Source organism: Callorhinus ursinus, unplaced genomic scaffold (genome assembly GCF_003265705.2).
Source record: "Callorhinus ursinus isolate GAN/ISIS: 27379988/994484 unplaced genomic scaffold, GSC_fseal_2.0 scaffold33, whole genome shotgun sequence".
Classification (NCBI taxonomy): Eukaryota; Metazoa; Chordata; class Mammalia; order Carnivora; family Otariidae; genus Callorhinus; species Callorhinus ursinus.
In genome coordinates, this window is record NW_027397095.1 from 9,770,898 (window position 1) to 9,785,000 (window position 14,103).

The 14,103-nt window shown below is 36.3% G+C and overlaps 1 protein-coding gene across 4 annotated transcripts in view; it reads left to right on the forward strand.

The window, feature by feature from the left end:
- TENM1 (teneurin transmembrane protein 1) overlaps window positions 1-14,103 on the forward strand; it is a 772,415-nt gene that overhangs the window by 297,163 nt on the left and 461,149 nt on the right. For all 4 annotated transcript variants that reach the window (XM_073879177.1, XM_073879176.1, XM_025852677.2 and 1 more), the window contains 2 exons: window positions 741-1,001; window positions 2,665-2,721. In XM_073879177.1, coding sequence (XP_073735278.1) covers window positions 741-1,001; window positions 2,665-2,721 — 318 coding nt within the window. The remainder of the gene's footprint in view (window positions 1-740; window positions 1,002-2,664; window positions 2,722-14,103) is intronic.

A 14,103-nucleotide genomic window follows, 5' to 3' on the forward strand; every position in this document is an offset into this window, starting at 1 on the left:
AAGATCCTAAGCATTATAGAGATCTAAGACTTGGGGGAAAGGGTGGGGGGAATCCCAACCGTGAAGCCCTGCTGAGGTGTAATACACAATTGAATATTTTTTATGTATTTTTTGAAAGAATGAATGAAACAGAATAATTAGCCTCAGGTAGGCCTCAAACTCCTTTGGAGACAATGGGAAATAATGACATTTAGCACTCATAGTTTCAGCGGTCAGGCTAATGTGTTTTGGGAAACATACCTTAGAGAAGTATGTTTAAATATGTAATGTTTTTCCCCAGATCTTTCACATTGAATTTTTTATTCTTAACCTTAATGTGTATGAAATACTTAGGAAAGCCAATAATTTTAGTATTTTAAGCATAGATGTGCTCTACAGATCATATATATTCTTCCTAGAAGAGAAATATCTTTTAAAGGACAGCTTTCTACACTCTATACTCCTCTGCACTCACTTATTTCATTACATTTTGTGTAACCTAAAATTGTAGCTATAAAGCTATTTTGGGCATGCTTTTTCCAGAGCCTTGTAAGAATCAACAGGAGCATAATTTTAAGACACAGAAGTGCAAAATAAGCACAGAATCCTAGCTACCATAAATAAAAAGGCCAGAATTCTAAGTTTGCAAAAACACGTAATTATTAGCAAGGGGGGAGGAGGGGAATAAAGACAAAAAGTAGAACTTTATTGGTCTTTCTTCCTATTTCTTAACTTTTTCTCTGAACTTCGTTTCTTCTCAGAGATGGAATTCTGTGAAACTCCTCACACTCTGTGCTCTGGCTACCAGACAGACATGCACAGTGTTTCTCGGCATGGCTACCAGCTAGAGATGGGCTCTGATGTGGACACGGAGACGGAAGGTGCGGCCTCACCTGACCACGCTCTGAGAATGTGGATACGGGGGATGAAATCAGAACACAGTTCCTGTTTGTCCAGCCGGGCAAACTCTGCACTGTCTTTGACGGACACAGACCATGAAAGGAAGTCGGATGGGGAGAATGGTAATAGAACTATCTATACTGTTTAAGTAAAACCCAGAGAAAATGCGGTTTTTAGCCTTTGATTTGTTTTCCTTCCCTATGTCTGCTTATCTTCCATGTACTGTGCAGCTTAGAAATGCAGGTTAGTGGGTTCCCATGGACAAGGTATGTACCCAAGTATCTGACAAATAAACACATTTATTTATAATGATAGATAAAATGCTTTTTATTTCTGGTGATCCGCCAAGGGGAACAATCTCATGTCATCAGCGATACTGTGCATGTCGTATTTATTACTCACCTTTTATTTTCATCTTTATTTTCCAGTGTACTACTAGTGGTGTTTATTATAGAAAGTACTCACTTCATGTATTTTGGCTTTATATCAATATATGAACAATGAGATGAATGACTGTATAGCAAGCATGTTCTGTATGTGCTTTCTATTTTAATTCAGATTAACCTGTCAAGTGTACAGACAGATTCAAATTAACCAGGTTAGACTGACACAATTAAAAAAAACCCCAGAAGGTAAATTAACTTCAGCCATTTGCCAGACAGTAAGTAATAATACAGTATCATTAAATTGTAATTATATATTCTTTTCTTACAACTTTTAGAAACAGAAAAGTCTTGTCTTTTTCATTTGTTGGGAAGAGGTTTATTTATTTTACTTCTGTTCCTCTGTCCCTACTCTTATGGAATCCTTTCATAAAAAGCACATTAATACTTATTAAACACATTAATCTGGGCTCTTCATCATTTTGTTTGTCTAAACTTCATAGGGCACCATTACCGTGACCACAGGCCTGTTCTGTTAGCAGTGACTAATTAGTATTTTCTCAGGTGGCAGAGAGGTAACCAACCGTCCTATACCTACAGCTTTCTCTATTCTGTCCTCCTCTGCCTGGTTCAGCCCATAGGGGACACTGACCACAATGATACAATCAGGAATGACCATTTGCCCACTAGTTAAAATATTATTTCCTTAATGATAGACCATAACATTTTGTAATATCACCAAGTATCCTTGGGGTCTTGATTTTGTTTTAGTTTATTTTCATGTATGTATGTATGTATATACTGCTGGCTTTGGCCAAGAGCGAGGAGGGGGATTACAGAAATGAGAAGGGAACATAGATGATCTATGAATGCATAGTCATGTAAGTGAAAGAGCATTAGGATGGAAGTTATGAGACCTTGGACTGGTCTCTAAAGTTTTCTGGGCTTCAGCTGTGAAACAGAAAAACTGATGACCAAATTTATGTTAAAAGGGGTGTTAGATGATCTCCTGCATCACCGAGACTTCTTGTTGTCCTTCATGTCACTCCTGACATATGAAGTTATATAGCCAGTTCACTGCATCGAAACATTAAAATAAAAGAAATTTCTCCATGGATTTCCACCATTCTTCCACTTCCGTAAGACCCTAGGTGTATGGGGTTTCTTTTGAGGTAATGAAGTAATTCTGGAATTATATATTGGTGATGGTTACAGAACTCTGTGAAAGTACTAAAAACTACTGAATTATACATTTTAAGAAGGTGAACATTATGATATGTGAATCATATTTCATTGAATCTGTTACTGAAAAAATACTACCGGATGAAGGATATGGGCTAAAGATTGAAGAATCCCAGCTGAGTTGGGTAAGGATTAATTCATAAAATGTTTGATATTACAGGTTTTAAATTCTCTCCTGTTTGTTGTGACATGGAGGCTCCAGCTGGGTCTACTCAAGGTAAGTGTTTCCAAATATTTGACCACTGATTATTTTTGCCTCATCCCATCCCTGACACCCACCCCACAAAGTGGAACCCTGTCCCCCTGACAAACAACACACAGGGCTGGTTATTTAACCTGTCAAAGATTAGTTCATTGGCTGCTTATTGGTTTGCTTTCCTCTGGAAAACTTCGTGTGTGTATGTTGGTAGTGAAGAGGAGGTGAGGCAGGAGCTGGGGACAAGGACAAGACAAGATCTAAGGTGGGATAGGGAAACATTATTTAGCATGGAGGTGAAGATTTTAAATCAAGTTGAGTTGGGTTTGGCCTCATGATTTCCTACATTATCTATGATTTTTTGCTTGGCTTTAGTCATTAATTTAATCCAGATATTGTCATAACTTTACAACACCTAGCAAATGGCTTTGGTCTTTTCCTTCAGATGCTCCGGCTTGCGTTTAGAATCCCACTATATCCATGTCATCAATTATAAATAACACCTTCGATGAAAGAAATGTTGTTCATCCCTCCCTGTAAACCTCTATTTATACTGTATCAGTTTTTCAGTGAGGGGATATTGGTGTCCTTTTTACTTTTGCCTTCATTGCGCCCATTAGGTTTTGCCTCTTTTTGTGAGGCATACTGAAAGCAATATTTATAAATGATTTTGATAAAATCAAAATCAGATCTTCACATCTGACCACAGGGCAGTGACTCAAAATTGGAAGGTGGCCAGGGGAAGAGATCAGAGGAAAGATATATCAGAATGAGCTTTATCAAAATGCACATTATCCTCCCCTACCCCACCATGAGAACTGCTTACTGGGTGAGCCACTATATTGTATTACTGAGTCTTATTCCTTGGATGTATTAGGGACTTTCAAGAATGAAACTATTCAGTTTCATTTGGCCCGCAGTCTAATCAACTATCTATCTACCTTGATCGTGAAATACTATTTACTGAGACAGGGTTGGAAGATGCAAGAGTAAAGGACACGCATCCTATCTTTTCCTTGTAGGTTTATTTTCCTTATGGTTTATTTTAGGAACTGGATAGGGTATCACAAAATTGGGCTGGGCTGCCAAGGAAAACCAATGATCCAGTCTGCTAAAAACTTATCCTTACTGCAAGACTCTATTGGCCCAATATGTACCTCCAAGAATGATGTCAACTTTTGAGAGGCAGTGGAGCATAGTGATTATAAGTTTGGACTGTGGAGCCAGACAACCTAAGTTTAAATCCCAGCTGTGTGACCTTGGGAAAGTCATATGAAGTTTCTGTGCCTGAATTTCATCATCTGTAAAATAAGGATAATGTTAATGCCTACCATGAGGGTTTTGTGACGATTTAATAAATTAATGTATATAAAGATTTAGAATAGTATTTGTAACACATAAGTACAATTTGAATGTTCACTATTATTATTGATCAGCACTTCGCATTTCCAAACACACTTTTGGTATCTTTATCTGGTATCATCCTCACGATCACTCTGCGAAGTAGATTCTCTTATTATCCAGATTTTACATAGGAGGAAGAGTTAAAACAGAAATTCAGAAACCAGCTAATGAACTGCAACTGATTATTTTCCAAATAACCATTTCTTTCCTTCCTTAACTCACATATAATGTGAACTTAAACAACTTTTCCCTTCTCGGTGAGAGTTCTATACATCTTACTCTGACTCCTACTACTAATTTTCAATAAAGAGTATACAGTTTAGAGTCTTAATTTATGACCTATAGTATGATTTCACCAATTTGATTCTATAAATTTTCAATCAGTGATAACCAGGCTTGAGCAGTCTTCAACATTTCCCTAGGTTCTCACAGAGAGGTTTTGAGTTAAGATGAGAGTATAAATGCTTTTTCTAAAAGCATATTAATTTGAAGAAATAGTTATTTTCAATGAATTGAACTTGATGTTTGTGTGCAAATGTTGCTATTTATTTCCCATTGATCTCATCCATTCATGGAAGGAGGCCTACCAGGGCATCTTTTTCATTAATCTGACTTTGTATATACTATATTTTAAAAGAGTAAAATGGCATAAAATTTTTAAGATTTATATATTTTACTGTCTCAGACTCCATGCCACCCCATCCCTGTGCCTCAGTTAGTGTCAGTGACACTTTCTTTTAGTTCTGTCTTCCTATACATTCTGATTTTGAGATGATTGATGAGGCAATAGGCACAATATCATAGACCAGCTCAGGATGATTTAAGCCTCACTCCTGTAAATGTGGGAGAAAAGTGGAGATAGGGGAAATTGTTAATTTGGTTGAGTTATTCAACTGAGAAAGATTCTGAACATGATTTCAAGGATGCTTTCAATTCTGTCCATCCTAGATTATGACTTGGATTTCCTACTTACATTTCCAAAATCATGTCTAGAAGGACTTGTTTCTTTCATTTCATTAATTGGTTAAGCTTTTCAAAATATTTATTTTTTCTCATTTTCATAAACTCTGTTTGGTTACCCTTAATTGAATTTAAGTCTCCGACATGCTATAACCTATGAAGGATTAAAATAAATAACCATCCATTTTAGCACTGAAACGCTTGGACTGAGCTGCCTGAAGCACAGGGGAGGGGAGGGAGAACATTGGGTAACAGAAGGGAATCCAGATTTCTTAGCTTTCATAGGGCAATCAGAACACTAATGGAGTTTTGTTTCCATCCCCTCAAATTTGTCCTAAGTAAACCCTTTATTGTCTATTGATGCTTAATGATCTGTTTAGGAAAAATGCAGACTTACTCAAGTTAGCTTCATCCTGAAGCCTGTGAGCAGGACACATTGATATCAACCATACCTCTTCATTCATTTTACCCCTTCACCATTCCCATTTCACCTTACTACCAACATTGCTCTGAGGAAAAAAATAAAACTGAGAGGCAATATATTTTTGTAGCTCTTCTCCGATCTTACAAGGATAGAAATGCTGGTGGGTCAAACCTCTGGTCCTCTAATACACAACTCTGCCTCTGACAGGCAATCCAATGGGTATTTCTTAGAAGGATTCGGCAGTCCTACTTGAGGCTCAACCTCAGTGATTAGGGTACCCCTCATAATTACATTTGAATCTACCCCAGACTGGCAGAAAAAAACGATATGGGCGGCTAAATTTGGGTAATCAATTTCCAAGAATAGGTTTTTCACATATGGCCTAAATGAAATAGTTGGATTATAAAAAGTAAAAATGAAATTGCGTATCAAGAAGCTAAACGGAGAGAAACAGAGAAAAAGCATTCTGAACCTGTAACTAATAAAGTATACAGATGGTCCCTGACTTACGATGGTTTGACTCACATGCTTTTGACTTTATGGTGTGAGAAAGTAATACTCATTCAGTATTAACTCTACTTTGAATTTGAATTTTGATCTTTGCCCAGAGTAGCGATATGCAGTATAATCCTCTCCTGATGCTGGGCAGTGGCAGGCACAGCCCCCAGTCAGCCACATGATCACAAAGGGTAAACAGCCAATACACTTACACCCATTATGCACCCATACAACCATTCTGTTTTTTTTTCACTTTCAGTACAGTAGTCAATAAATTACATGAGTTATTAAACACTTTATTATAAAATAGGCTTTGTTTGAGATGATTCTGCCGAACAGTAGGCTAATGTGAGTGTTCTGAGCAAGTTTAAGGTAGGCTAAGCTACGGTGTTCAGAAGGTCAGGTGTATTACATGCATTTTCAATTTATAGTATTTTCAACTTACGATGGGTTTATCAGGCCATAACCTCATTGTAAGTCGAGGAAGATCTGTAAATTGTGAAGGAATTATTTATAGCTATATTCTTGTTTATAGTGATATTTCTGTACAAGCCATATTTATTGAGTGCTTACTTGCTGCTAAGCTCTGTACTGGAGACTGGGGATATATAAAAGATGACCAGTATACAATCCCCAATCTCAAAGAACATATAGTCTAGTGGGGGGATGGATGTCCTATTAGTTAGGGTTATTCATTATTATTTATTACTGTTATTGCAGGGAACAGAAACCAACTTGAGATAGCTTACACAAAAAAACACATTTATTTAAAAGGGCATGAGAATGCTTCATGGGACCAGGACAAGAGAGTGGCTAGACAGCAGGAAGGAATTAAGATCAGAAGAATTGCCTGGACTTTGCCTCTTGCTTCTGAATCCAGTTCCCTCGGTCCTGCCTCTGCAGGTTGACTTTTCTCAATCTCCATTTTCAAGACACACCTGAAACCTCATACAATTCCTCAGTTTATATTTCTTCTGTTCAGAAAAGAAGTTGAAATTAACCTGATATTTTTCAGTGCCATTTCTAAATTCCAAGGAGACAGAATAATTTTCCCAGCTTAAGTCAGATATCTAACACTGGTTCCATCAGCTACACCCAGAGAGTGAGGTCAGTAATATAAATGTTGCTTTGTGGGAACCCAGCCACTGGGTTCTTGGAGCAATTCTCAATGCAGGACAGTCAGAGCCAAGTGGGCACATACACCCAAAGAGTTCTATTAGAAAGGAGAAGGAGCTAATTTTAATATAATCCAGTTAGTACTGTGATAAAGATATGTGCAGCTTGCTATGAGAACGCAAGTGATCTCAAACCATTTATTACAATAAAAATGGTTATATTAATGCAATCTAAATAAACTGTGCTCTCTATAGAGTGTGTGGTTAAGAACATGGTCTATGGTATAAGGTAGACCTAGGTTTGTGCCCTGGTTCATCCATTTACCTGCTGTGTGTCCTTGAATAGGTACCTAAAACTCTCCAAGCCTCAGTTTCCTTGTCTGTCAAGTGGAGATATTACCTATGCGGTTTTTGTGTGTGTGAGGATTAAACTGAGAAAATGAATATATTGCTCTTCACAATATACCTGTCATATGTTAAACGCACAGTCAGTGTTAATTGGGGTGGTTTTCTATCATTCAGCAAGAAGGTATTATGCACATATTGTGGGGTGGGTGCTACTAGGTGAAGGTTCTCTTGGCAAGCATTAACCAGACCTACCATGTGACTTCTGAAACATCCATTGTCCCAGGAAACTCTAGCCTAGCAGGGTCCAGCCTATTTGCTCCTCATTTCCATCTGGGTAAAATGCCATGCACTTGTCTTACCTTCAATAATACATCATTTCAGTAGCCAACAATCTTGTTCTGCCAAGTATAGAAGACTATAAGCAGAGATTCAATGAAGTACTTCAGACCTGGCTGAAGGTACACTTGTACCATTGTTTTCCTGTTGTCACTGTAGTAGTCCCTTAAGGTAGAGCTGGGATTTCAACTACCCAGAAGCCCTGTTGATTTCCACGATTGTTGGGCAGCTGAGCTCCCTATATGCTTCTCAGGAACTTTACAGGTAAGGGATTATCTGATATAATCCCATAATAGCCAAAAAATCCATTAGCACTGCTCCCTGTTGTTTCTGTACTGCATACCACAGAAACCTGGTAACATACCATGTGCTACCAATAAACACCATACCATCACAGCCATGCACATGGTGTTCTCAGACCCTAAATTGCTTCATCGGAACAGCAGGAGTTGTGAAAAAATAGCTAGCCTAACACCTGGGTTTCTTGAATGACATGTAATAGTTATACCCAAATGAGGAGTCATTCCTTCTGATATTTGACCATGTGGGGCCATTCATGTACATTTAATGGAGGTAATTTGTTTGTTTGTTTTACATTTCTTTCTTTGCTTTTTTGTTTTCCCCTGGTTATGTAAGTTATACAGGACACTTCCATAGCAGTGATAACAGTTCCTCGGGAACCATCTGAATGTCAAAGGAAGTATGTGAAACAATGCAATGACTTGGTAATAGCTTTGGCAGGAGCCCTGCCATATAACTGACATCCTAATGGCTCTGTTGGACCCATTAGGCATGTATAAGACAGTGCAGTTGACTTTGTAATGGCTCCTTTGGAGATGTTACACGATCAGAGGAAGTGTGTAAGTCATTGAGATTACTTTATGTGTGCATGAGACACTTCTGTGGTGACTGTGATACTCTTACAATTGGAAACAATTTTGATGTTACTGAAATTCAAGCCATTATAAAGTTAGATATAACAAGCTCATATTTTCTTTTTTGTAGGTTATTTTAACTGTATTTTTTGTAGTTTTGAAGTTATATCAGCTGATGGTTTAAAAATTAAAACAGTAAAAACAGGTTTAAAGTGAAAAATCCTTCTCCTTCTTACACTTCAGGTGCCACTCTTGAGAGGTAGTCAGTGTTAACAGTGTATTATGTATCATTCCCCAAATGTCCTGTGCATGTACAAATGGGAGAACATACTATAGAAAGTCTAATAATTTCTTCTAATTAATATTCTATATTGGACATTCTCTGATATTTGTAATATATAGATCTGTCTCTCTCTTTTTAATGGTTGTGTAGTCTGTTTCTGTATCATTTTCTTATTTAGTCAGTTCCCTTATTTGTGGACATGTAGATTTCCAATGCTTTGTTATTAAAAACAGTGCTGCACTTAACATCTTTGTACACATCTTTTTGCACACCTATTGGATAATTTCATAGAAGTAGAAATGATGGGTCAAGGATATGTACATTGAGCATTTTTTATAGATATTACTAAATTTCCCCTTTAAACAGCCAATTTATCTTCCTACTAATGCACCTGTTTTCCTATATCCTTATCAACACTGACAATGATGAAAAAGATTTTTTTTTAATTTTTATTATTATTATTTTTTAAAGATTTTATTTATTTGACAGAAACACAGAGAGAGAGGGAACACAGCAGGGGGAGTGGGAGAGGGAGAAGCAGGCTTCCCGCCGAGCAGGGAGCCAGATGTGGGGCTCGATCCCAGGACCCTGGGACCATGACCTGAGCCGAAGGCAGATGCTTAACAACTGAGCTACCCAGGTGCCCTGAAAAAGACTTCTAATACCCAATCTGCTAGATGAAATATGGTATCTTTTTGTGCTATTACTTTGCATTTTATTTATGAGGGATCTTGGGCATCTTTTTATATGTTAATGGACCATTTGCATTTCTTTGGTTCTGAATTGTCTCTTGACATCGTTCACCCATTTTTCTATTTGAATTTTTATATTTCTTACTATTTTTCAAGAACACTTCATATATTAAGGTTAAAAATCCTTGGTGTCACATATTATGCATGTTTCTTAGTTTGTCATTTGCCTTTTGAAATAGATTCACAGGATGTCTGTGTGTGTGTGTGTGTGTGTGTGTAGATGTAGAGCTTTATTTTTTTAAGTGGTCAAATTCAATCATCTGTACTTTGTGACTTGTGGAAATATATGTAGAAAGATGGATAGATGATAGGCAGATATATAGTTATCAACAACATTATAAGGTCCCCAATTCTAAAAGCAAACTGCTTGAAAATTTATTTTAACTTTGAACTAGAATCTAAGTATCTACATACAAATAATAAATCTAAATGTCTGGTATGTATACGTGTGGTATGCATCATGGATATATTTACATGAAATCAAACTTGAATGTAAAAGAAGTTAAATATAGTATGAACAATGTAGACATTAAAATAAAATAGAATTATTTATTAGTCTTTGTAATTGATCTTGATATATTGTTTAACCACTTACTTCTTTAGTACATTAAATAATATGAAAGAAGCCAAAATGAATTAATGTGCTTACAGAATTAGCTTATCAATAGATTTTTAAAATTTTTTGAGTAGGCTCAAAGCCCAAAGTGGGTCTTGAACTCACGAACCTGAGATCAAGACCTGAGCTGATATCAAGAGTTGGGCACTTAACCAACTGAGCCACCCAGGTGCCCCAATAGATTTTTTTAAGAGGTTAGAAAATGTAACAAAAAATATGGTTCAGCATATACTCACTAGGAATAAATGACAGTACAGACGTACCTTGTTTTATTGTGCTTCACAGATAATGTGTTTGGTACAAATTGAAGGTTTGTGGCAACTCTACTTTGAGCAAGTCTGTCGGCACCATTTTTTCCAGCAGCATTGCTTACTTTGTAACTCTGTGCCACATTTTGGTGCAAAATTTCAGACTTTTTGATTATTATTATTATATTGGTGATGGTGATCTGTAATCAGCGACCTTTGATGTTACTATTGTAATTGTTTTGGGGCACCACAAACCATGCCCATATAAGATGGTGAAATTAATCGATAAATGTTGTTTCTTCTCACTGCTCCACCAACTGGCCAGTCCTCCATCTCTCTCCCTCTCTTCCAGCCACCCTATTCCCAAGACACAACAGTACTGAAATTAGCACAATTAAAAACATACAACAGCCTCTAAGTGTTCAAATGATAGGAAGATTATCACATTTCTCATTTAAATCAAAAGCAAGAAATGATTAAACTTAGTGAACAAGGCATATTCAAAGCCAAGATAAGCTGAAAGCTAAGCCTATTACGCCAAACAGTTAGCCAAGTTGTGAATATAAAGGAAAAGTTCTTGAAAGAAATTAAAAGTGCTACTCCAGTGAACACATAAATGATAAGAAAGCAAAACAGCCTTATAGCTGATAGGGAGAAAGTTTTAATGGTCTAGATAGACGATCAAACCAGCCACAACATTCCCTTAAGCCAAAGTCTAATGCAGAGCAAGGCCCTAACTCTCTTCAATTCTATGAAGGCTGAGAGAAGTGAGGAAGCTGAAGAAAAAAAGTTTGGAGCTAGCAAAAGTTGGTTCTTGAGGTAAGAAAAGAAGCCATCTCCATAGCATAAGAGTGCAAGGGGAAGCAGCCAGGACTGATGGAGAAGCTGCAGCAAGTCATCCAGAAGATCTGACTAAAATCATCAATGAAGACGGCTACATTAAACAGCAGATATTCAATGTAGACAAAACAACCTTCTATTGCAAGAAGATGCCATCTAGGACTTTCATAGCTAGAGAGAAGTCAGTGCCTACCTTCAGAGCTTCAAAGAACAGGCTAACTCTTATTAGATCTGAATTCAGCTTGTGACTTTAAGTTGAAGCCAATGCTCCTTGTTAACTCTACCTAATTTTTGGTAGAGTTATTAACATTTATATAACATATAACATATATTAACATTTCTAGTATTTCACAATTATAAAAATGTTAGAATAGACATCTTTGTGATCAAAGCTATGGTCTGGTTCTACTTCCTTACAGTAGATTTCTACAGAGAAAATAACTGGGTTCAATAACGTTTACATTAAGGCCCATGATAACATATTATGAAATTATTTCTGAATTCATAGCCCCCCATTAGCAAAGCATGAAAACAGCAGTTTCATTGCTCCCTCACTTACATTCAGTGATTTACTTTTAAATATTTCTTGCCAATTTTTCAAAAGGTAAAAAAATGAAACTATGTATTTAAAATTACATGGCCCTTATTGATTCTGGAATTGAACCTTTTATCATCTCCTTTTTTTCTAATGACATTTCCTCATTTGTTAGTTGAACTGATTTTTCCAATTATATATTATTTAAAATCTAGAACTAATGAATAAATCTGAAAGTCATTTCATGGGGGGACAATAAAATACATAATCAAGGAAAAGGGAGAAGATAAAAAAATAAGCCTGTCATAATAACTCAGAAAAAGAGGAAATTGAACAATTCCTAGGAAACTACTTTGTGCTCCTCTTTGAAGATACACTTGAAAATCTGGGTGGAGTGGATGATTTTATAGGAAAAATATAAATGCCCAAAACTGGCCTTAGGAGATAGAGAAAATCAAAATTTTCTAATTTATATGATAGAAACAAAATTACCAAAGAACTACCCAAACCAAAAAAAGTAGCAGAATTAGTTTCATAGGCAAAACCTGCCAATCTTTTAAGGAATGTATCATTTCAATGCTCCTTAAATATTTCCAGAGCATAACAAAAGTGAAAGCTTCCAAAATCTTTGAAAATTTTTTGGAAGCAAGGAAAGCTTTGAGATCTAAAGCAGAAAAAGAAATCCCAAAATATAGCTACAAACCAATTATACTTGTGAATATTGATGCAAGCTTCTTAAATAAAATACTGACAAAGTCCAGCAATGGAGTAAAAGAATAATACACTATAACTGAGTACAGTTCACTAGGAATGCAAGGATGGTTCACTATTAAGAAATCTGTTACTCTAATTTACTCTATGAATAGATAAACCATATGAAAAATTGCTTAGATGCTAAAAAGGCATTTAATAAAATCGAGAGTTGTATTTATTTTTTTAAAGATTTTATTTATTTATTTGTCAGAGAGAGAGACAGAAAGTAAGTACACAAGCAGGGGGAGCAGCAGGCTCCCCACTGAGCAAGGACCCCGATGTGAGACTTGTTCCCAGGGTCCTGGGATCATGACCTGAGCTGAAGGCAGATGCTTTAACCAACTGAGCCACCCAGGCATCCCCAGAGTTGTATTTAATAAACACATACTATTTACTCTCTGCAGACACTGTTCTAAGTATTTTACAGATATTAATGAGTTTAATTCTCACAACAACTCCATGACTTAGGTAGTAATAATATCTGCATTTCCATATGTAGAAATTGAGGCATAATGAAGATAAGTGAAGTCATTTTGCTAGTAAGTGGCAAAGCCAGGCTTCAAATCCAGGCAGTCTAATTCTAAACCCTTGCATTCAACCACTCTACTATACTGCTGCTCATCAATTTTTGATAGAGATTCTTATTTAAATATACCTATATATTTATATAAATCTAATTTCTTAGATATAATTCTATTATATATGCTATTATAATTAATTATTACATTATAATGATATATTATGTAATTAAAATTATATGCTGCATTATAATTACAAACAATTGTAATAGCATATATAATATGATTATATATAATTACATGTAAATAAACATAATTATTTATAATTAAAAATATATATAATTCTGTAGCATGATGTCATGTTAAATCATTAAACCCAATTTTATTTTAAGTGAGGAAGCACTAGAAGGATTTCCATTTGAGTCAAGAGCAAAACGAGGATGTTCACTTTCACCAACTACTGTAAACAGTTATGAAGGTTGCAACTGTCACCATTATTCATATATACAATGGAATATTACTCAGCCATCAGAAAGGATGAATACCCAACTTTTACATCCACATGGATGGGACTGGAGGAGATCTTGCTAAGTGAAATAAGTCAAGCAGAGAAAGTCAATTATCATATGGTTTCACTTATTTCTGGAACCTAAGGAATAGCATGGAGGACATTAGGAGAAGGAAGCAAAAAATGAGGGGGGGGAATCAGAGGGAGAGATGAACCATGAGAGACTATGGACTCTGAGAAACAAACCGAGGGTTTTAGAGGGGAGGGGGGAGGGGGGATGGATTAGCCCAGTGATGGGTATTAAGGAGGACATGTACTGAAGGGAGCACTTGGTGTTATACGAAAACAATGGATCATGGAACACGACATCAAAAACTAATGATGTAATGT